Below are 24,002 nucleotides of genomic sequence, written 5' to 3' on the forward strand. Positions count from 1 at the left end.
GCACGCATTTCACACCTACTTAAACCGGCCCTATATGCCCTTATTCGGATTTCTTAAAAAAAAAAAAAAAATGACATTTGGTTCTGGGTGCCTCAATTTATTCTATTGTTTATAATTTTGCAGGACCATATTAATTTAAGGCGTGCTCTTCAATGTTCGAACCGCACACTGTACGGATAGAGAAAAGGGCATAAAACCGTAAATGTACGGTTCAAACCAATGACGTTATAGTTGCTTACCGTTCAAACCGTACGGTTGCAACTTTCGAACATTAAAGTATATTCGAAGGTTGCAACATTGGTTTCGTACTATGTATTTGTCAACGAGTTAGACTCTAAAGGTTGGTTCACAATAAACCGGGAACGAGAACGAGAACTGAAATATTGTTAAAATAAATGTGAATGCTCACTCGTTGCTATTTGTCGATAGTTTCCGTGATCACGGCTGACTTAATCGTAATAGAATTTGTGTTTCTACGGCAATCTTGTATTCTACATTCTCAACAGAGAAACGAGGAAGTGGGTATTGCAAATTGTGGTTCGTTGTCATCTTAATAGTTACAGAAGAAGGCTATATCGGTGAATATTACCAGTTTTTCCTTCAGTGTTATTATATTTTCAGTTATATTGAATTTTTCGTTTATTTTACTAGTAGGTCTATCCATTACATCACAGTTTTACATTCTATAGTGAAGTTAGTTAGGGACGCTCGGGTTTTCGTCCTTAGCCGGCCCGACTATCAATGTGTAGGTTACCGCAGGAAACACGTGTGCGTCTCCGGCACAGCGAATAGGGATTATAAAGAATGGACACTTCGCGTCGGTACCTTTGATGTAGCCGGACTGATTTCAGTGACCTTCAAGCCAGCTAAAGCGTGAGATTCTGCTTTCTCCCTAGAGTTTGCGCTGACATCACACCAGCTAGCAGTCGACACAGCCGAAATATAACACATATAGTTAATACATCTAGGTACATTATGTACTCAAATAAAATAAATTGGATCCATAAAATAATAAATCCGTCATTAACTGTAATGTCTAGACTCTAGAGTTCCTTTATAATGAGAGTTGACACGTTGACCCGAACAACAATTAAAATATGTAATGATTTGATACGCTGAAAATGGAAAAACAAAACTCTTGCGAGAAGTAAAACTATATACCTATATCATATTATATACAAATATTAAACGAATTCGATACTTAATATTATAATGTATTATATTATTTTATAATATAATTTATGATATCTGAAATATAAAATATTATTATTACAACTAATTTGTCACTGAGAAATAAGGAAAAGCTGTTAACTTGAATTTATTTGAAGCAAAGCGTTACTGGATTATGCAATAAGGTAGGCGATGTTTGGATCCTGTGTCTCAACTCTATTCTCAATTATTGTCTTAGCGTATGCTCGATTACACTAACCTCTAGCGCTTGAAAGTGGAACTATACGCTGGCGCACAGAGAAACAAAACACAGGAAAATTCGCTCAGTGTCCATTCTTTATAATCCCTATTCGCTGTCCGGCACTTTCAGGCCTGTAATCCTATTGTTGCAATGCTTAAAAGTTACAGTACTTACCAAGCTCACATTCGTTGCTCACAATGTCCTCTATTTACTGCAACAGACATTTGACATCTTTTTATGGAGTTTGCAGTCACTCTCGTAAGATTTTTGAGGGATGTGCTCCAATATTTCATCAAACTCGTCTAATTTCTCTTCTGAAAGAACACAGTGTTATCTTTTAAGTTTTCATCGTTTACCGATCCTGTCTGCATGAATTTCTTATAAAGTCTATTTATTGTACTCTGAGCTGGAAGAGGTCTCACTGGAAACTTTTCCCGAAATTTGCGTTTTGTCGCCGCACAAGATTTTCGTTTCCATAGGCTAAGTATGTATTGTATAGATAAGTACGTTCGGTAATTTCCTAGTACCCGGTACTCGTTACATAGGTCGTTTTTATGTTTAACATATTTAGTATAACTTGTTCCTTGTGGGCCATCCCAAACCCCGACCTCCACCTCTAAGAGCGCCAGTCCTTATATACCCGTCAGTCAAGGCCTTCTGACAAATAAAAGCAATTGACAATAGATATCTCAGTCGTGACAACCTCATAAAATATCCTATCAATTGAATAATCGATCTTGCTACGTACAACATAATTATATTATTATATTATTACCCACTTCAGCGAGTACTGACGACCACTGCAAAATACGACAATTTGGTCCAGGGAGCATTCTCTTTTGGCACAAGGGTGATTTATGTAACATGTTTCAAATTTAGCCTTTTAAATACCGGTACATTCTTTAATAAATCACTGAAATAGAAACGTGAATATAAGAAATGGAGTGAGTACGAAATTATTATTATTTTTTGGCGCATCATTTTTACGTAAATAACTACAAATAAAAAGGGATTATTAGCAAGTACGTACACTGCGTTTGTCAAATGCGCATCACCATGATTTCCAAAAGGTACTTTTCAGTGCCCGACACCTCAACTTATATTTTATGATGTGTTCTTTCTTGCTTTAGGGGGCTCCGTCCCCTAAAACCCCTCTTGGGGACTTGGCCCCCAAACCTTCATGCAATTAATTTATAGCAATTAACAGGTCCATCACATTTGAGTTGAAGGTAGGAGTTACATTTTATAATGTGTTATTTCTTGTTTTAGGGGGCTCCGCCCCCCTAAAAACCCCTGTTGGGGACTTAGTCCCCAAACCTTCATACAATTAATTTATAGTAGCCTAATAAACCGGTCCATCACCTTTGGGTTGAAGGTAAGAGTTATATTTTATAATGTGTTCTTTCTTGCTTTAGGGGGCTCTGTCCCCTAAAAACCCCTGTTGGGGACTTAGTCCCCAAACCTTCATGCAATTAATTTATAGTAATTAACCGGTCCGTCACATTTGAGTTGAAGGTACCGGTACATTTTTAATAAATCACTGAAAAACAAATGTGAATATACAGAATGTGGAATGTGTACGAAATTATTATTATTTTTGGCGCATCATTTTTACGTAAATAACGACAAATAAATACTAACATGTCACATAACATTATTTTAAGAAATACAGGAAACAAGCATGAATAATATTCACCATTCTTAATGATCGTGGGATAGAAAAAAAAGTATAGAATAGAAATTACATACAAATGTGCGTGTAATAAACAATAAGCAAACCATTTTCGATTAATCATTTCAAAACAACGTGAATATAGCATGGATTGTGTAGGAAAATAATATTTCTTATACTCGTATGTTGCTCCCAATGTGCATCATTGTTAACTTATGAAAACAAATGAAATTTAACATGGCATATACACACTATTTGAAGAAAGATAGGAGATAATAAATAATATTCATCGTTCTTAATGATCTTCGGATGGAAAGTAACAATGAATTATGTATAAAATAGAAATTACATACAGGTGAGCATATAAAAAAGAGTAAGTAGAATAATTTATTTGATTAATGAGCTTATATTACTCCAGGTTTAGGGAAGAGTGGTCTATGTAACGAGTACCGGGTACTAGGAAAATACCGTACGTTCACGTAATGTCTTAAGTCATTACAATAGTAGCCTACACGGAGCACTTTAAACTTAACTTAAACTTTTAAGATTACAAATTTCACAACACAACATAACTAAAGCGAAACTGCAGTATTCCCGGTGATCATGCCATCTGTTAGTGGAAAACGGCTCCTCATTCTATTAAGTTGTTTAAAAAACTTCCCTGTATAAACATTTAAATGTTCTATTTTACCTGGTTGACTGGTTTCGATGTCATATCCATTTTCTCTGAATTCAGAGCTGTCAGGCCTAAATAACTTAATAGTTCATCAGTGACTATATGTGTTAAAAGAACAATTTTACAATTAATGCCACTTTGTAAGGTGTAAGGGGATTTGCAGAAATGACAGTTCCATAGTTTGCAGATACTTAATACCGGTCTGTTTCAGTTATGATGGATGTGATCAAGGAGGAACGAGAGGTTGACCCATTGGCTATAGAATGCAGTGACAACATTGAGTCAGATGAGAAGAAGCCCTTATCAGAGGTAAATTGAAATTCACTGATTCTCTAATTTTGTCATCGACATTAATCACAATGTGCAATATGATATAAGCTTACATATCTCCTGATGTACTGTATATTTAACAGATTTTCTCTAGAGTCTAAAAAAATAATCTAAAGTTGTTTGCCCAGTTTGATTTCATGTCACGTAATTATGAGCTTGTTATTTCCCCTTTCGTAATATATTCTGAGTTGATAATGCGCTTTGATTTAAACTGCGTTTTACCATAACATACGGTACCGTAAATGAAAATGCATTTCATTAATCTTGTAATTTTTTTAGTGTCTTATATATGTATTTTGATTAATATACTGTGTAAGATTGTCAGATCAAAGAGTTGAATTTTGCTACCATTGAGTAGCTACATGCATAGCATAGTAAGGCAGATATAGCTCCCGTGTAATATCACCTTTTAAGGCCACACAGAAAGCATTTTGAGGCAGCTAGCAGTAACTAGCAGTCCTGAGCAGTTGAGCGAGCAGAATCAGATCATTGTTTGGAGATGGGCATGGCCAGACAAAGAGCAGAAGCGGTGCTACTGCTCACAAACTTACTGCCCTACGCTGCTGAAAGTGAGATCAGTTTGATTTTTGTAGCTCACTTGTAAGCATGTTGTCCCAAGTTCATGTCTTTCAACACAGAGGAACTGATTTCATCAGTTTTTAAAAGAGCGGTATTGTGGGATGTATCTCACAAATATTTTAAAGATAGGGAAGTTATCTTGGAAGCATGGAAAGAAGTCTGCAGGGAACTAAAGACAAATGAAGGTAAGTTACAGTCAAATAAATATAGCTATTTTAATTGATTTAATAGAATTAAACGAAACAGTAAAATGAAATTACAATAACAATTAAACCAAAAAAAAAAAGGGGAACTATAGGCTTAGAAAAAAAATGGCAAATACTTGATAACTAAACCGAGGTTATAAACCGACCATTAAACAAAGTAAAGTAATTAGACAACAAACATGAAATTATTTGTGGCTATGCTTTTATATGTTGCGTTGTGCAATACATTTGCAGGTAACGCATAATTATTTTGCCAAGGTAGTTCCCCTTCTTTGCTATTAAAATACTGAGTAAACTTGTGCCTGATTGACTTAGCTGCAGTAGAATGTGCATTACATGATCTTGTATTCAGTATTCTTAGATCAGTATTTTGATACTCTAGGTTCAAACTGAGGCCGTCTGTTCTATCGTTAATAATCACACAATTATGCAATACACAGGCAGCTCGTGCAATAGCGACAGCAGTTTCTGGTGATATCTCTATAGCTTTCCTTAGAATTTGCCATTTAGCAGTTAAAATTCCAAACACACATTCTATTCTTTGTCTACATCTTGATCATGTGTAGTTGAAAATATGTTTAGAATTGTCCAATGACCTTTGAGGGAAAGGTCTCATTAGATAAGTTAAAAGAGGATAAGCTTCGTCACCGACGGGTATGTTGGTGAAATATTTAAACGATTAGTTTCCAGCAATTCAAATAATTTCAAACTTCTGAGAACAGCACCATCACTTTGTCGCCCTTAGAACCAACGTCAACAGCTACAAATTTAGTCTGTGTCTGCCACCACTTGTAAAGTGATAGAATAGTAATGATTGTAATTAAAATAATCTGATCCCCTGTCATTCGGCCATTTTATTCTAATAAGCTTCTCGTCTATGCTGCCAATGCAATTCGGGAAATTAGTTTTGTGATACAAATTATCAGCAGTACTTCTCCACGTTCTTTCTTCAGGGAAAGAAAGGAATTCTTCCCTTAGTAAGTCCCATATTGCTTGTGCAGCGATGGTAGTTTTGCCCATCTGAAATGCGAAAGCCAGAGAACGAAATCACTTCCCAGTAGCAAGATATCTGTAAAAAGAAATAAAAATTAAATAAACAATAATAAAATAAATATACAAATAAAAGTATATAAAATAACAATAAATAATATTATTTTTCTTGATGCTCATTAATTATATTATTTTATATTGATTTACTATTTCAGTATACCGTAATTTAAAATATTTATATTATGTATTATAATATTTACATGTTTTATACATTATACTTAAGTATTGCAATATTACTATTTTATATTAACAGTAATTTAATAGGTTTGTAACCCCACAAAAATACTTTGTGGAGACGTAACTAGAACTCTTCTGTTTTATCTGTTTCAGAAATCTTAGTTAAAAAGAAGTGGAAAACACTGAAAGACTATAACAGGTCAGAATTAAACGGGAAGGAGAAACCTAAGTGAGGTTCTTCCGGTTCCCCTCAAAAAGCTTCTGCCTGGCCATATTTCAAGCAGCTGGAGTTTATATGAAAAACCTTGGAAAATAGTAAATGTCTCTGCAGCCTTCAGTCGAGTGAAACTGCAGCTCAGACCAGTGTAGACGACAATGTCGACTGTGTTTCAGTGAATGAAGATGATCAGGGCAATGAAAGTCAACAACCACAACAACAGCAGCAGGAACATGTCCAAAACGACGTCTCATCCACAAGCAATGAAACAGAGTTTTCCGAGAAGTTCTGCAAAACTGATCAAGGAAAGAGACAATCACGTAAAAGAAACAATTGCAATGAGTTCAGAGACATGTTTCTTGAAAATGAAAGGAAGAAAATTTCGCTTTTGGAAAGAGCCTCAGAAAAATAACGACATGATGTTTTTACAGAGATCATTGCCAGACATAAAATCTCTTCCGTGAACAGAAACATTACGTCTAAGAATGGATATGCAGAAACTTATTTATGAACAGTTATAAGAAATAACATACCTGTACCGCCATCTAGTTGGGACAGCATCTTTGCTTTGTCGTCTGCAGTCAGTTCTTCTGTGGCAATGTCTTCCCATCATGAAGGATCTAATGCATTTATTAATCTGAGTGAGGTTGTGATGCAGAGCAATGAAAAGTTTTCATTTTTTCCATTGGAAACGTTTTCTTGAACTTTAATACTTGTTTTTTCCTATAACCGATATAATGAGGTTGTAATGCAAAACAATGGACAATATCAGTTCTTTGTATTGACATTAGATCTTGAACTTAGGTTTTTTATAACTTATTTAATGTTTTATTTTTCTTTATGCAAAATTATGTTCCTTTAATCAGTCTATAAAAAAATTACAGAATATAATAGAACTAGTGCTGATATTTCACTTTCTTCAAAGTAATAACAAACCTCTCCTCCACCGTGATGTATTTTCTGTAATTTAATTCCATTCTCTGCAACCTGGGCTCCAGTATATGCAACAATTTATCAAATGTCTCTATAGTCATTGGCAGATGTTCAAAAAATCGTTCACTGTAGTTATGTAATTCTTTGTACAAGTTATTTATGATTTTTATGCATCACCCTGTTGAAACTGCATTTGTAAACCTCGTTTTATCCGTGACAACGCTTTTTGGTTCTTTTAAGCAATCTGGTTATTGTATTGTGTTTCTGTTTTGTGAAGGATTTTAAATAAGGTGGGAAATAGCCATAGTAGCTGACGCGCCCGTTTTTAAATCCTCTAACTACCTAACTTGCATTGTTTGTATTTTTGTAGATAAGGGAGCAAATAGCGATATAACTGACGCGTCTTTTTAGATACCCCATTGACCTAATACTATTTCTCTCTTAAAGTATCCATGAATATCAATCTTATACAACTCCAAGAGAATGTAAACACATTCCTTTTTCCTACTGGAAGTAATTCGACTGGCATGAGACATGCAATGTTAAAGTTCATTTTTGAGAACCTTTGTGTCCATTCTTGTGAGGTCATATTTCACATTATCAAAAAGAAAAGCAATGGAACTTCGTCTTCATGATAAATAATTTTGGAATTTTCCACCTCGAGGACCAGCATTAGCTGTTGACACAGTACACTGAGAGATATATTCACTGTCACTGGAGATTCAGTGGAAAAAAGTTTTCCTAAGTTGTACCCAGACAAGCATTGCCTTTGAGAATGTATCTCTGATGGTCGGAAATTGGCATAGGTAAGAGGTCATCCCATTGCAGAATTACTTCCTAGGCATTAGGTGAGGCAGAAGGTCCCTGTGGAATTTTCGCCCTAAGATTGCGTAACATCGCCATTATCATTTCATTGAGTTTTGCAAAGGACTTTGTCTACAACCCCTACTTCATCATTATCATCCCTCCAAGTATTAGGCCATGTGGCCCCGTAGCAATCTCAAAGAAGAATTGTCCCTACAGCGTTTCTTGGGACGTCCCAGTGATCTCTTTCCTTGAGGGAGATAACAAAGCATAGCTCTTGGGATTCTGTGCGATGACATACGTTGCAGGTGGTCCATCCAAGAGGCCTGGTAATTTTGTATCTAGCTTCAGCTCTAGTTCTTCTATTTCTTCCTCATTTCGTCTATGGTCCTGTCTTGTATATCCTGCTGTATATCACATAATTCGCATCTCATTAGCTTTTATCCTGCTTTCATCCTTTCTTCTTATTGTCCATGCTTTGCAACCATAGCTTAACACTGGTCTGTGGAGGCTTGTCATTTGACTCTGGATTGCACCATAATACAGTGTTTAGAATTCTGAAAGAACAAATTTCATTCATACCATATTCATCTCTATCAGACTCTTAGGGGACATGACTTCCAGACTCGTGTTGATTTCTGCAATTGGTTTTTAAAAACGGACCGTGATTTCGAGCTCAAAATTCTGTGAACTAATGAGGCAACTTTCAAAAATAATGGTCACGTGAATCTCTACAATCCCCATTACTGGTCTTCAGTTAATAGGCACTGGCTATTTGAAATGGATTACCAGCACGTGTGGAGCCTCAACACATGTTGTGTCCTTGGACACAGAGTCATAGAACCATACTTGTTTGAGAACTTGAATGTTAGAACGCACACTTCCTCTGAAACATTATGCACAATTTGCTTCATGATTTTCCCCTTGCGTTTCGGTTAATGATGTGGCTTCAGCAGGACGGCTGTATGGCTCACTTTTCACGTAGGGCTCGACGAGTTATTAACCAGTTATTTTTCCTGTGGTGGATTGGACGAGGAGAACCACTAGCTTGGCCACCCCGATCCCCTAACTTCGCTCCAAATGACTTCTTCTTGTGGGAGAGAATTAAAGACATGTTCTACCAGGTGCGTCCAACAACTAGAGAAGACATGAAACAAATGATTAGAGAAGCCTTTGTGTCTCTGAGCTCTGCTGAAGTGCAATCATGGATGTTAGGTGGTGATCTTTGTTTAGCACAGGATGGTGTAGATTTTGAACACTCACTATGAAGAGTGTACGTACATAAACAACATACAGCATTTCTCAGAAGATACTATTTTTGTTGCTCTGTGAGTAAACAATAAGAGTTAGAAAAAAAAGTTTCAGTAATTGTTGTTTCTTTTTAAGAGTAGTTTTCATTGGTACCTTCAATGCCCCTTGTTCTCATTAGAAATTTGGAAGTTGACCATGGTACCCCTGCTTCCGGTTTGTTACGGGAAATTACCATTTCGATCATTTACATAGGTTTCGGTTATCAAATTTTTTTTATGAACAACCAGTATCACATAGTTTTCGAGAAAAATGTGTGATAGAGGTGACCTGAAATACCTGGTATATATATGGTCGGCGGGAAAATGAATTTTTCAGACGAGATATTTTTTAAAATTTACTCTTAATGAATTTTTCAGGAGAGACATTTTTTTTTAAATTTACTCTTAACTGAATATAATTATAATAATGAAATTCATGTATGTTGGTTAAAGTACGACCCTTTTCAATTTAAAGTACAAGAAATTTTATAGTTTCAAAAACTACAAAAAATACTTGACTTACGTGATTAGGTACAACAGAAAAATCGACTTTTTTTTTACTTATGTGCCTTTTCTCGCTGACCAAAGATATATATGATTATAATAGAAAAATAAATAGGACCATGAACAACATTCGAATGAATATCCATATCACACTTCTAGCATGTTCTGAACAACAATAAGTAATGAAACGTATGAATAAACTGGGTAACCAAATAAAGTCCATAATTTGATATCCGAGTTCTTTGGTAAATTCTTTTTTTTTTCTTCATATTTTCCAATTTTCCTCTTAAATAGTATGTGATGGAAATTTTTTAAGTTTAGATCCATTATCAGCACTCAAAAATTCATCTAAAATGAGCATTTTCACCCTTGTGACAAAAAGATTGTGGACTAGTGTTATTGAATGAGCACAGCGAGGCCTCTTATGAATGTATGTATATTACGTTATGAGTTCGAAAATAGGTTACTTTCAATAAATAGCACCATAGACAACATCCGAATCAATATGAGTACCATTGCTTGTTTCTTTTTCCAGTTATGTGTTTCATAACCCTTGTATAGCGATTTTTGTCCCATTTAATTAACAATTGTACTGCAAACACTTAATTCCGGTATATTCTTCAGGTTTAGTAGTTAATATTTCCTGTTGTCTACCTAATCTAACTGTTAATGTCTTCTTCTTATTTCACTTTTGGTTATTTTCATATTATGTATTTCGCATTTCCCTATTATGAGGACAAGAGTGTAACGTTTAGCACTTACAATCGCATTCTTGCAAGTTGTTATATGTTACATAATGTATTATGTCTCTCTTCTGCAGGAAGGGAATTTATTGCATCTCCACGCGGTTGAAATAAAGACAGAATGCGTGGACTACAGCTATGATCCCACATCTCAGTTTAAAGCTGAGGAAACTGCAATACCAACTGATTTTGTTATGTCGAAGTGTGAAGATGAGGTAAGACTGCCCATGGGATGGGCTGACTGTACTTGTTCCAATATTAATCTTGTATTCTTTTCGACTCAGACAGTTTGCTGTACCACCGTACTCAGAGGGATTTCAGCATATTACACAGCCATCAGTATTTTCTATGTAAAATTATTAGACCTTTTATTTCAGTATATCTTACATTTCATGTATGGTAAAATTTCGATATCTATATTTAAAAATTACTTTCAGCGCTTACTCTTTTGATCTAAATGAGGTGTTGGAAAGCAGTGGTGGATTGTTAATGTTTAGGTGAGAGGTTTGGACTTTTTCCATTGCTGGTTGTCACAATCAAAAAATTAAGACACAACGTTTCGAAGGGTGGTTCTCCCTTTGTCTTCGGGTGGAAGGAAGAAGAGAAGAAAAAAACCTATTGTCATACAGAATAGCTGTACGTAACGATCCCAACAATAGGTTTTTTCTTCTCTCCTTTCGTCTTAAGGTGGAAGGAAGGAGAGAAGAAAAAAACCTATTGTTGGGATCATTAAGTACAGCTATTCTGTATGACTGATACAGTCTTCCTTCCACCTGAAGACGAAGGGAGAACCACCCTTCGAAACGTTGTGTCTTAATTTTTTGATTGTGACAACCAGCAATGGAAAAAGTCCAAACCTCTCACCTAAACGCTTACTCTTTTACTTCATAGGAGACAGGTTTTTACAATAATTGCGGAGATATTGTGGCCAAGGACACTTTTTCATCTAGTTTTACAATTTTATCCTTGTACCTTAAGTTTTTGTTAAGATTGTCGTTAATGCAGTCTTTCTATATGTATAAAAATGACCACTTCATAAATCTTCTTTCAGGACATTGTTTTTTTACATTTGTATCGGTAACTTCGTCAGTTAAAAGCATTACAAAATAACATTGTAAATTTGTCTTCAATAGACTGTGTGGCTTTTATAACATGAAATTAAATCAGGAGGTTGCTATTCAGTTTGAACTTACAGCCAAACCAATTTCGCATAGTCGTTATCACTATGACAACTCTTTGGTTGGACTGGAATTGTCTCCCTTCTCTTTCTTCATTTGTTAACACATGATGTTCACTTGTCATATCATACCGTAGGTCAAATACAATGTATGTAGAGCTTCCACAAATACCTTACTGTAATAATACCGGATAGCTAGCAGTTTTGCGTGCGAACGACGCTGGTGCTGCTACCTAATGTACCTGCCAGTGTGAAGATACTCGCAAAAGAAGCTGTAATCAACTGCAATGTATATTGTTGCTGGGCTAGTTAATAGTTTTATTAATTAGTGCTGTGTTAAAATGTCAGGTTGTATGTGTGCTGTTTATAATTGTTACAATTGCAGGATTACAAATTGCTCCAAATCGTACTTTCGATTTCCGACAGTTCATAAAACGTGAGTCAACAACATTCTTTAGTAGACCTAATTCCTTCGTCTTTGTGTTGATAGAAAAATACAAATTAGTTTTTTATTTAGACCTAATAAACGAATAGAAGTTAAAATGTATTGGATTTTAAGGTTTTATCAAATTAAGTTGTATTGTTGTCCAAATGCCTTTACTAATTATTACAAGCATCAGATTACTGTCACTTTTATCTTTGCAGTTGTCAGCAATGCGTATATAAAGTATTATTGTAAATTCATTCCCAATATCAGATTGATTTTGACTCGATAAACCAAAGAAAAAATATGTAACAATTAATTACGGAAAGTAATATGAAGTATGCAGCTTTGAGTTTCATATATAATTCCACATTAGTAACTCACGCTTTAAATAATAGAATCTCGCTATGTTATTATTTGTATATGTGGACGTAATTCCATCCCTCTCTGCTAGATGTCATGTCCGCGATATTTCGCACTCACGCCAATGCTGCTAGTATACAGCTATCTGGTATTATTGTAGTAAGGTATTTGGCTTGCATGCTGAAATTTGGGTTTAAAGTCGTAAGTGCGTGGAGTAGTGGTCTGCCAGACTGCTAAACTGTGGGCCCAGGTTCAAATCCTGGTTGGGACAAGTTAACTGATTGAGGCTTTTTCCGGGATTTTTCTCAACCTATTAAGAGCAAATGATTGGTAGCTTGGGTGCTGGACCATGGACTCATTTTGTTGGCATTATCACCTTCGTTTCACTCAGAAGCTAGATAACTATTGCAGTTGATAAACGCATCGTAAAAAATGGTTAAAGTGCAATCAGCGTATTCCGAATCTCACCGGTCCGGTGGCATCAATGACGTCACGGTTGCAGTGAAATAAGGAACAAAACAGCTGGAAGAATCGATGCTGTCATGGCGACTGTACAAGTTGTTGTCTGTGCTACGCTAGCAAATTTTTGCGAAATTTTAGCGAAATTTTCGTACTCCCATCTCGGTCAAAAAAAAGATAGCATAAACAATTTATTTCTTGAACCGGTAGTAATAACTGGTCCGTTGACATGTTCGCTCATAAGCCATTAACATATTGTTTTTACGTCGTGCTCATTTACAAACAATACAGCAGAACTAAAGCAGAACACACCGCCATGACACAACAGTGCTCGATGTTATTCGTCTGCTAATTCCCGCCCTATACAAGAACCAATCAGATTCACTGATGGAGACTGCCACCACCTCTGCAAGTTGATGGCACCGGTGCGACACCGGTGAAGCATCAATGACATCATCGGTGGAATTTGGAACACCGTGATGCCATCGGATTGCTCACCGGTGAGATTCGGAATACGCTCAATATGATTTCTGGTGTAGAATGTTGGTATTGAGTAAATTAATAATTCTTACTCACCTGAATAGCAGTAGATCATTCCACATGCAATAATATTCCATAGTAATATCACAAGAGGCCTACCTCGGGTGACATATATTAGGACTATTTCGTGAATGAAATAAAAATGTAAATAATATATCCCTAAAATTCGCTCACAAAATGTTAATAAGTGTATATTACTTAATACTTAATCTATTCAGATATTGTAAAATCGAAATAGATGAATAACGATTACTGCAATAAAAAATTGAATGTTATTTAGTAATGCCAATTTAGAAAAGCGAAATACAGGTTTAAAAATGTTATTACTGTACTGCCCTTTTCTCTTCTTGTTGTAACAGAAATACGTTTCCTTTATCTGTTGAAATCGTAATTTAATTGAAACATCTTATAGTATAATTACAAATGACCTGATTAATACATTAATTAAGTGAACAGTTGTTATTAAGGAGTGTCATTTTCTTTAGATACAATGGACATGGAATTAGAAGATGAAGATGTAGATGTGGAAGTAGGATTTCGTACTTTATTTAGGTTTCATGCTCATCGATTTACGTGGAAACAGTTGGCGACTCTGACTAAACAAAAGAACGATCATGTGATAAATTGATAGTGATAAATCGAGCTGCAGAAATTATCGCGATTTATGACTGATTGGTTGAAATTCAAAATGTCATTACACTTCATTGGCCGAAAATAGAATGAAGTTATATAAACCAAATAGTCACATTAATTGACTAGAATAAGCACGATTGGAAGTAAATAGTTTAGAATTGAAGTAGTCAGTCTTGTGAAGTGTAGATCAGTGGAGATGAATAATAATAATAATAATAATAATAATAATAATAATAATAATAATAATAATAAATATTCATACAGTAATGATGGAATGCTGAAAGGGAAGCAAAGAATACCCTGACCTCTGCTTCAAGATCTAAAATATTCTATAAAGAATTGTATGTGAATTTGAATCGTTTTCAGTTTTGGTCTCGAGCTTAGTCTGAGAGCTCTAGTGGTGCGCCATCTCTTTTACTTCCCTCTTTGCAGGAAGAGTCATGTGACTTGGACACGGTGGAAGAAAATGTGATGCCTAAACCATTCAAGTGCTATGACTGTGGAAATTGTTTCTCGGTGTTGGAAGATCTCAATTTCCATTTACTTCTCCACACCAGCGAGGTGCCATTCAAATGCGATACATGCGAAAAGTGTTTCTCCACTTCCACAGAACAAAATAAACATGCTTGCAAACTCAGAGACGGGAAAGCATTTAAATGCTACATTTGTGAAGAGAATTTCTGGAATCCTTGTCGTCTAATATTGCATGCACGCGTTCATCGGGCGAGAAACCATTCAAGTTCAATGAATGTGACGTGCTTTTCGAGGTCGGATTATTTAAAAAAGCTCAAAATATGCCGCAACACCAGCTTTCACGACCCGAACGAAGAGTGCATGTGTTTACTTTGTGACGAACTATGTGGAAGATACCATGTGATGGAGTGTAAAAACCGATTAGTTTCACTGACCAAGTTCTGCAGCAGCGAAAGCTAAAATAATATATTATCCTGCACATTGTGCGCACTTCCGTTATTATTTATTATTTAAAAAAGCGTGTACTCTTGCACACGGGGAAAAACCATTTAAATGCGATGTTTGTGAAAAAAGTTTCGCTTAGTATTCCAATCTAATGGATGCACGCATACATTTGAGCGAGAAGCCATTCAAATGCAATCAATGTGACGTCCTTTTCGATGTCGGATTATTTGAAAAGACACGCAGCTGTGCACACGGGCGACAAGCCATTTAAGTGTAATGTCTGTAAAATGTATTTTTCGCAGTTGTATCACTTGAAAAACATGTACGAGCGCACTCCGACGAGAAGGCATTCAAGTGTGATGTTTGCCAAAAATGTTTTCCGTCTTCCTCAAGTCTGAAAAGGCATACTGTAGTGCACACAGGCGAAAAACCTTTCAAATGCTATTTGTGTGGTAAATGTTTTTCTCAGTCAGGATCCTTAAGAATACATTCACGCAGATACACAGATGAGAAGTCATATGTGCGATGTGTGTGGTAAAGGTTTCTCAAATTCGGGATGCTTAAGATTACATTACGCGCACACAAGTGACGTCGTTTGAGTGTAAATGTTTCTTGCAGTCAGGGCACTTGGTAAAACGCTGAAACAAGCTGAACAGCGAGAAATCGTTCAAACGCGATAACTGGAAATTTCAAGAGCCCTTCGCAACTGAATATAAGTTGCTCAAAATCCAATTTCATTATACCATTAAAGTATCAATCATTTGTGATATATTCTGGAATATGATTATGTATATTTTTCTGGACTGCTTTTTAGAGTATTGTTAAGTAATGTCACTAGTGAAAAGAAAGAAAAGAAACGCTAGAAAGAGAACTAACTATTGTTTAAATATACACAGAAGAAGATTGACAAGTATTTTTGAAGTTTTTTGTAACATTACTACTGAGTTGTGTTCAACATTTGCAACAGATTGGCACCCCTCTGCCTTGCTTTTGATGCAATGACCAATTTCGTCTTGTATGTCATTTATTGTTATGGCCAGTATCTCTGTAAGTTGTGTGATGGTAGATGGTTGTGAAGTTATGTTTGAAGCACTCGCCACACATATTGAATGACATTTAAATCTGGGCCATGAGGTGAAGTGGAAGAAGACTGATCTGGAGAACTTCCAGGCCATCCATGACTATTGCAGATCTATATGCACGTACATTTTCATAAGGTAATAGGAAAGTCTCTTAACAAAGACGTCGACCTCGGCAGCGAAGTCGGTATAGCGAAGTTGCGGTTTCGATCCCGGCCCAGGTCCTTGGCATTTGACTGTTTTTAAATGCGATACTTAGGCTGATGTCAGTAGATTTACTGGCATGTAAAAGAACTGCTGTGAGACAAAATTCCGGTACATAGAGTATTTTATGTGCACCAAGTAAAGTTTCAATAATCAAGTGATACAATATTTCGACAGAATATCAAGTTTTATGTGCGTAAAGATCTATTTTCATCTTACCTCAGTCCTCATATGTAGTATTACATCCATTTAGAAAAAAAATACAAATTTATAATAGTGAAGGAATTATCCAAATTAGCTTCTGAGATTACTTCATACAAACACACAAATATTCTCTGTATATTAATATTGATAAACATCAAGGCCGCCTTAAATAGACGAAGTGACTTGCTATTATATCATTATAGCTATCGACGTCGTTCCTGCAATAACTCCTATGTGACATATCGATTTTCAGATTTTTGCTCTATTAAATAACGTAAATAGTTATACAGCAAATAATACAATCTCCTATATATAATTATATTTCTTTCTTTCGAAAATGTAAGAATTCACGATCTCCTATGTACCACTGCCATAGAATGAATAAATCTGTTTTTTTCTTCCTACAGAAAAATTTTATATTTTGCACACAGGAGTTATGGAACAACGACGCTATAATCTGAGGTGGCGGTGAAAATGTATTGTATTGTTATTTTAAAACCCTTGTATATCCGTAAATATCAGTCCTATCAAAATGTTGCGTGGAATAAATCTTATCGGAAATCATTTTAAAAGAAACTTTTGTTATGTAACATTTTTCACAAAAATCAATAATAAGCGAGATATTTCGATTTATTTAATTCAGGCCACCTTATAACTCCCCTTTTAAATAAAGTATTTTGAATGTTATATAGCCTAAAATCTAAATTACAACGAACTTAATTTATATTCCAATTTTCATCGAAATCCGTTCAGCCATTATCGCGTGAAAAGGTAACAAACATCCAGACAGACGGACATACAAACAAAAATGTCAAGAAAGCGATTTTCGGTTTCAGGATGATAATTATACATGTCAACACCAATTATTATTTTTTGAAAAGCGAAAATTATCAGAAAAATTAGGTTACAGATTTAAGCCTGATTCAGATGGTGCTTGTTTCCATGATGGATTCCAACGTGGCTAGGAAGCTGGGTGCCATGGTGGCTACGGTGATGGTTGTTGTTCACACGGAGATCGCTCTTTTCACAGTTGAAATTGGAAAATCATCTGCTGTTTTATCTGTTGCCAACACTCATGGTAAAAAAAAAATAAACCGCGAGTGGAAAACAACGAAAGTCCTACATTGACAATAGTAAATGTCGTAATAAGGTAATTAAGCCATAAGTGCAAAACAGCTAAAGTTCGATATTTGCTTGCTGTAGCTTAGAAACTCGACAATATAGAAAAACAGGTTTAGTTGGAAATCAACGAACATGGCGACATGGTTTCAGTGGTGATACTATATCATCAGCTTTGGTTTCCAACCTGCAAACCATCACGAAACTAGCAAGGAACCTACCCTTGAAATCCAGCAAGCTAGCCACCAAAGTAGTCATCAGAGCGCATTACTTCCCGCTAGTGAGCACACAGGGTAGGTAGCCATCAGCGCAGCTACCTTGGAATCTCCATCATAGATACAGCACGGTCTCAACCGGGCTTTATTATTAGTATAGATTATATCATATCATATATCATATCATATCATATCATATCAAATCATATCATATATCATATCATATCATATCATATATCATATCATATCATATCATATCATATCACATATCATATCATATCATATCATTTTATATAAAAAATGTGTTGATATCGGATGTACTCCTATAAGTAAGTTTTTAATTTGTTGTGGGGGTTCTTGAATCTCAGGAGGAATAACTTTTAGAACAGCGCAACATAATCTGCTTGGCTCATTACCCAATTTTTTTGCATTGTATTTATTGCATATGTAATTTATGTATTTCAACATGATTCAATTGAGCATAGTTAAAATTTTTATTATAAAATAATGGAATGCTAAGCTAACGTACTATTACTGCATACGAAATCAATACACTCTCGTTGTTCGTTAATTATCTGAGATGAAAATGAATGTGTATATAAACATTATTTTAAGAAATACAGGAAACGAATATACAGAATAGCCTATCAAGTTTTCTGTGCATGAGAAGCTATTTTAATCTTATCTATCCTTAATTCACTCACAAGTTACTGTAATAACATTATAGCATTATGTCCATCCAGAGAAACTACAGTTTCCAATGATGAAATAATAATTAATTATAGAAATCGGTTAATTTAGCTTCCGATATTACTTCATACAAACACAGAAACATTGTCTGTAGGCTATGTTTCATAGCTTTCGATTGTTGTGTCCAAGGCCCCTTATAGACGAAGTCATTTGTTTTTTATTTCAATACACCGCCTTAGATGGCAGTTATTTTAATTTTGAAACTCATTTATCTCATTAAATATCAGTCGTATCACAATTTTTCAGAGAATAAAACTTATCAGAAATCATTTTCAAAGAAACTTTTGTTATGTAACATATTTCACAAAAATCAATAATAAGCGAGATATTTCGATTTATTTAATTCAGGCCCCCTTATAACCCCCCTTTTAAATAACGTATTTTGAATGCCAATTTATATTCCAATTTTCAACGAAATCGGTTCAGCCATTATCGCGTGAAAAGGTAACAAACATACATAAAGATAGACAGGCAGACAGACATACAAACAAAAATTTCAAAAAAGCCATTTTCGGTTTCAGGCTGGTTAATTATATATGTTAGCACCAATTATTTTTGTAAAAGCGAAAATTACCAGAAAAATTTCGGCTACAGATTTATTATTAGTATAGATTTGTGCATAGTTTCGTAGCGTAAATAAATACTTGGTTGCTATTGAAACATGGCCACCGGATAAATGAAAGTACAAGAAAAAAAAAAATCTACGAACTTATGCACCGATCTAATATACAGTAAATAAATCTGTGAAAATACGCCACACTGTTGAGTAGGCCATCTGCTGTCCTGTTCTTGATTCACAGTCCTCGCAGTAATGATCCATGTTCTGATTTCTTTTTATCTTTGACTTACTCACAAATGGCTTTCAAAGAACCCGCAGGTTCATTGCCGCCCTCACATAAGACCGCCATCGGTCCCTATCCTCTGAAAAATTAATCCAGTCTTTATCATCATATCCCACCTCCCTCAAATCCATTTTAATATTCTCCCATCTACGTCTCGGCCTCCCCAAAGGTTTTTTCCCTCCGGCCTTCCAACTAACACTTTACATGCCTTTCTGGATTCGTCCATACGTGCTACATGCCCTGCCCATCTCAAACATCTGGATTTAATGTTCATAATTATGTCAGGTGAAGAATAAAATGCGTTCTATGTTATGTAACTTTCTCCATTCTCCTGTAACTTCACACCTCTTAGTACCAAATATTTTCCTAAGTACTTTATTCTCAAACACCCTTAATCTCTGTTCCTCTCTCAAAGTCAGAGTCCTAGATTCACAGCTATACAGAACAACCGGTAATTTAACTGTTTTATAAATTATAACTCTCAGATTTTTCGACAACAGTCTAGATGACAAAAGCTTCTCAACTGAATAATAACAGGCATTTTCCATATTTATTCTGCGTTTAATTTCCTCCCAATTGCTATTTTATGTCTTAGTGTTGCTCCAATTTATTTGAATTTTTCGCCTCTTCGATGAATAAATCTCCAATTTTTATATTTCCATTTCGTACAATATTCTGGTCACGAGACATAATCATATACTTTGTCTTTTTGGGATTTACTTCCAAACCTATCGCTTTACTTGCTTCAAGTAAAATGTCCGTATTTTCCCTAATCGTTTGTGGATATTCTCCTAACATATTCACGTCATCCGCATAGACAAGAAACTGATGTAACCCGTTTAATTCCAAAACCTCTCTGTTATCCTAAACTTTTCTAATGGCATATTCTAGAGCGAAGTTAAAAAGTAAAGGTAATAGTCCATCTCCTTGCTTTCGCTCGCAGTGAATTGGAAAAGCACCAGACAGAAATTGGCCTATACGAACTCAACTGTAAGCTTCACTCACTTGTCAGACACATTTTAATTAACTAGTTTCTTGGGAATACCAGATTAAAGAAGAATGTTATATAAAACATCTCTCTTAACCGAGTAATACGCCTTTTTGAAATCTATGAATAACTGATGTACTGTACCCTTATACTCTCATTTTTTCTCCAATATCTGTCAAATACAAAAATCTGATCAATAGTCGATATTACGCCGAAAGCCAAACTGATGATCCCCAATAATTTCATCTATATTTGGGGTTAATCTTCTCAAAAGAAAATTGGACTAAATTTTGTACGACGTCAACATAAGTGATATTCCTCGAAAGTTACAACAGTTAATCTTGTATCCCTTCTTAAAAATAGGTACAATTATGAACTCTTTCCATTGATCTGGTACAATTTCCTTTTCCCAAATAGCAAGAACAAGCTTATAAATTTCGCTAGATAATGACCTTCCACCCTCTTGTATTAATTCTACTGGAATTCGATCGATACCTGGATAATTGTACATTTTCAGATTTTGTGTCGCAATTTCGACTTAAGAAAGTGTGTCTTCGGGTATAACTGGCTCAGCAAGATGTGTTTGAATTTTGTCACGATCATTTCTATTTATACTATGTACATTTAGTAGTTGCCCAAAAGAGTTTTTCCATCTGTTCAGGAATGAATGAGAGCCTGCAAGCAAGTCAACATTCTCATCCTTGATCACGTTTACTCTTGCCTGATATCCGTTGTTAAATACCTTTATACCCTTATATGAATCTTGAATTTATTTATTATTACTATTTGTTTCTATCTCATTCAGTTTTTCCTTCAAGTAATTTCTCCATTTATTCCTAAGTGTACAACTTGTTTCCCGTCTTTCATTGAAATTTATTATCTCTATTCACCTCAGTGCATCCTGTAAGAATTTCAATTTTGGCTGTTTCCTTCTTTCTACTACCGTGGAAAAATCTTCATCAAACCACGGTTTCTTTTTCTTACTTTCATAATAACCTATGCTTGCTCAGCTGGAATTTTGATACTATCTCTGATATTTTCCCACACGCTATTACCATCTAACTTCTTCTAAACTTCGTCGGAGCTTAATTAATTAATTTGGAACTTCCCCTAAAATAGGGGTTGCCCTGAAGTACAAAGTATATCAAAGTATTCGTAAATACGTACAATTTCATGAAAATGTTTTCGTGAGAAATATAATTATTATTATTGTGTTATTAATTTACTATATATCTGATTTCTCAGAAGATAGATAGAATATTTTAGAGCTTTCAAAGAAACAGTCTTGGCCAAAGATGATTCAAGAAAAAAGAGGATTCTTTGCAGAAATTAATAAATCTTTTTGTAATCATGCCTCTAGCACCCACTAATAATCCAGTAATTTCATTGATTCATTAGTGGCTAACCTATTTGAAATTTATAGCTAATAATGTTGCTTAGTTTCCTTGTCCTTTAATTTCAGGGTATTGAATCTACTGATATTAACTTGTTGTTATACTCGCTTGGCTACAGATAGTTTTCCTCGTAATTCTCCAATTACCAAATAATGGTCAGAATTATAGTCGAAGAGCTAACAACCCATCACCGTAAGAAGAAAACAGCTAGTTACGTTACCATACAATAAGCCTCAGAAAGAGAATCCTTGTCTTACAGTCATAAAATCACCAATTGCACCATTTCCTACGTACCTCGATCTGCTATGTTTTTTATTTGCTAGAGAATTTGTCTCGGCTGAAATTTAGTAATCCTTCGCATTAAAGGCAAGTTTCTGGTTCCTACGTTAGTTCATTTCTCATTTGCTTGAACAATTTGTTTTATACAGAGTGGAATGTAACCACTGCAACATAATGAAACTGGTACATAGGTAATGAAAATTGGTTTGGAAAATCTGAATAATAATTTTTTTTACTAATATTCACTGTTTTAGAGGAAATCGATATGTTTTTATGAAAGCAGGATAAATGTAGATATGAAATAAGGACGAAGTTGAAGAGTGAGCAAATATTAAACAAATTATTTATTCATGAGTGACAATTTCGATACAGCTGGAAATATAAAAGGAAGAGCATAAGTAATGTAATGCATTTCTGCTTACCTTCTGAATGCGTGTATAGAAGCATTATTGTTAGGACTGTTACCACCATTGTTCGGACTGTTTAATAACATTGCACAATACAGATATGAATCTAGAAGTACTAGTGGCATGTGCAGCAAAAGCTGCAAACTAAGCTCATTAGACATTCAAATAACCATTTTTCAGATTTATTTTCAATGAAGAATATCATTGCTTCCATAATAATGAAACATACTCCCTCTGAATGTTTTTTTTATGCCAAATAGTTTTAGTTGAACCTATCCACCTTCAGTTTTTTAGTTTGAACGCGAAAACGCAAGTAACAATGTTAGGGCGATCAGTCGGTTTTTCATGTGGGAGTAAAGCAGTAGCTATTTCAGATCATTGCGGATTGTAGGTGAAAGATAAAAAAAAAAGTCAGGTTTGCTATGCTTTCGAACAATAGACATAGCATCTTGGTATAGCTGCTGCATGTTTCGTAAACTATCTTGAAATGTGGAGGGTAAAATCATTTTATCTTGCTAAGAGATCTTACTGAAATGATCGGGAGATTACAAAATCTTGTAGGCCTCATATTTTATCAGTAAGTAATACCTTTTGGTCTTTCTTTAGGAACTCTAATTTTTGCGCTGTCTTGAGTCAATACTGAAGAAAATGACGCACCATCACACCGCCATTAAATATATGAAAAAGACCCAACCCCACTTGATTAATAACTACAAAAATATTTGATTTTTAATAACAATATTATTATCTTACGTAAGTTTTATAGTTTTCAATAACATATAAGCACCACTCAGTAAATTATATAAATCAAGATCTAATTTAAGATATTCTCTACATCTACTTATATAACCCCAAAAACGTTTCACTTTCATCAGTATAGCATTAATGGTATAATTAATGAAAAATAGTCACAGCATGGCATTAACTATAATAATGTTTTATTTCTAAAGGTAATAATGCCATCAGATCACTTGAAGTTTTTTAGTTGTTAATATATCCAATACACAGCTGTACTCAGAAAATTACACACCACAGATTCAGACCTGTCTTGAAATTTTTAATAACCAATTTAATTTGAGCTCTAAATATGTCAGCATTCTTGCAGATCATGGCCTTCGTGTAATATTGTCTATTGTAGTGTGTGTTTTGTTTTATTCTGAAATGAAATTAGTTAGTGACGACAGATGGATTTTAGAAAATAGAAAAATTATGTTGAAAAATTTACATTTCACTCAAAACTACTATTTTTCTGAAAAACTTTGGGTTCCAAGCTTCAAAATGAGGGGTCATTTATTAAAATCCGTCCAGCCGTTTTCCCGTAAATTCCATTACCAGTTCAAATTATAAATATAGATATCCGTGTCTGTTAAAGGATTCCCTTCGTTATAGAGGATTTAAGTATTTTATACAACTCAT

The 24,002-nt window shown here is 34.9% G+C and overlaps 1 protein-coding gene across 1 annotated transcript in view; it reads left to right on the forward strand.

Annotated features, from left to right (window-relative positions):
* The first annotated feature begins 482 nt into the window (after positions 1–482).
* Positions 483–24,002, forward strand: part of LOC138693237 (zinc finger protein 723-like) — a 42,138-nt gene continuing 18,618 nt past the window's right edge. Inside the window, exons 1-3 of the mRNA XM_069817048.1 lie at positions 483–578; positions 3,971–4,068; positions 10,669–10,806. Coding sequence (XP_069673149.1) covers positions 3,973–4,068; positions 10,669–10,806 — 234 coding nt within the window. The 5' untranslated portion in view covers positions 483–578; positions 3,971–3,972. The remainder of the gene's footprint in view (positions 579–3,970; positions 4,069–10,668; positions 10,807–24,002) is intronic.

The sequence above is a fragment of the Periplaneta americana genome, chromosome 17 (genome assembly GCF_040183065.1).
Source record: "Periplaneta americana isolate PAMFEO1 chromosome 17, P.americana_PAMFEO1_priV1, whole genome shotgun sequence".
NCBI classification, from domain to species: Eukaryota; Metazoa; Arthropoda; class Insecta; order Blattodea; family Blattidae; genus Periplaneta; species Periplaneta americana.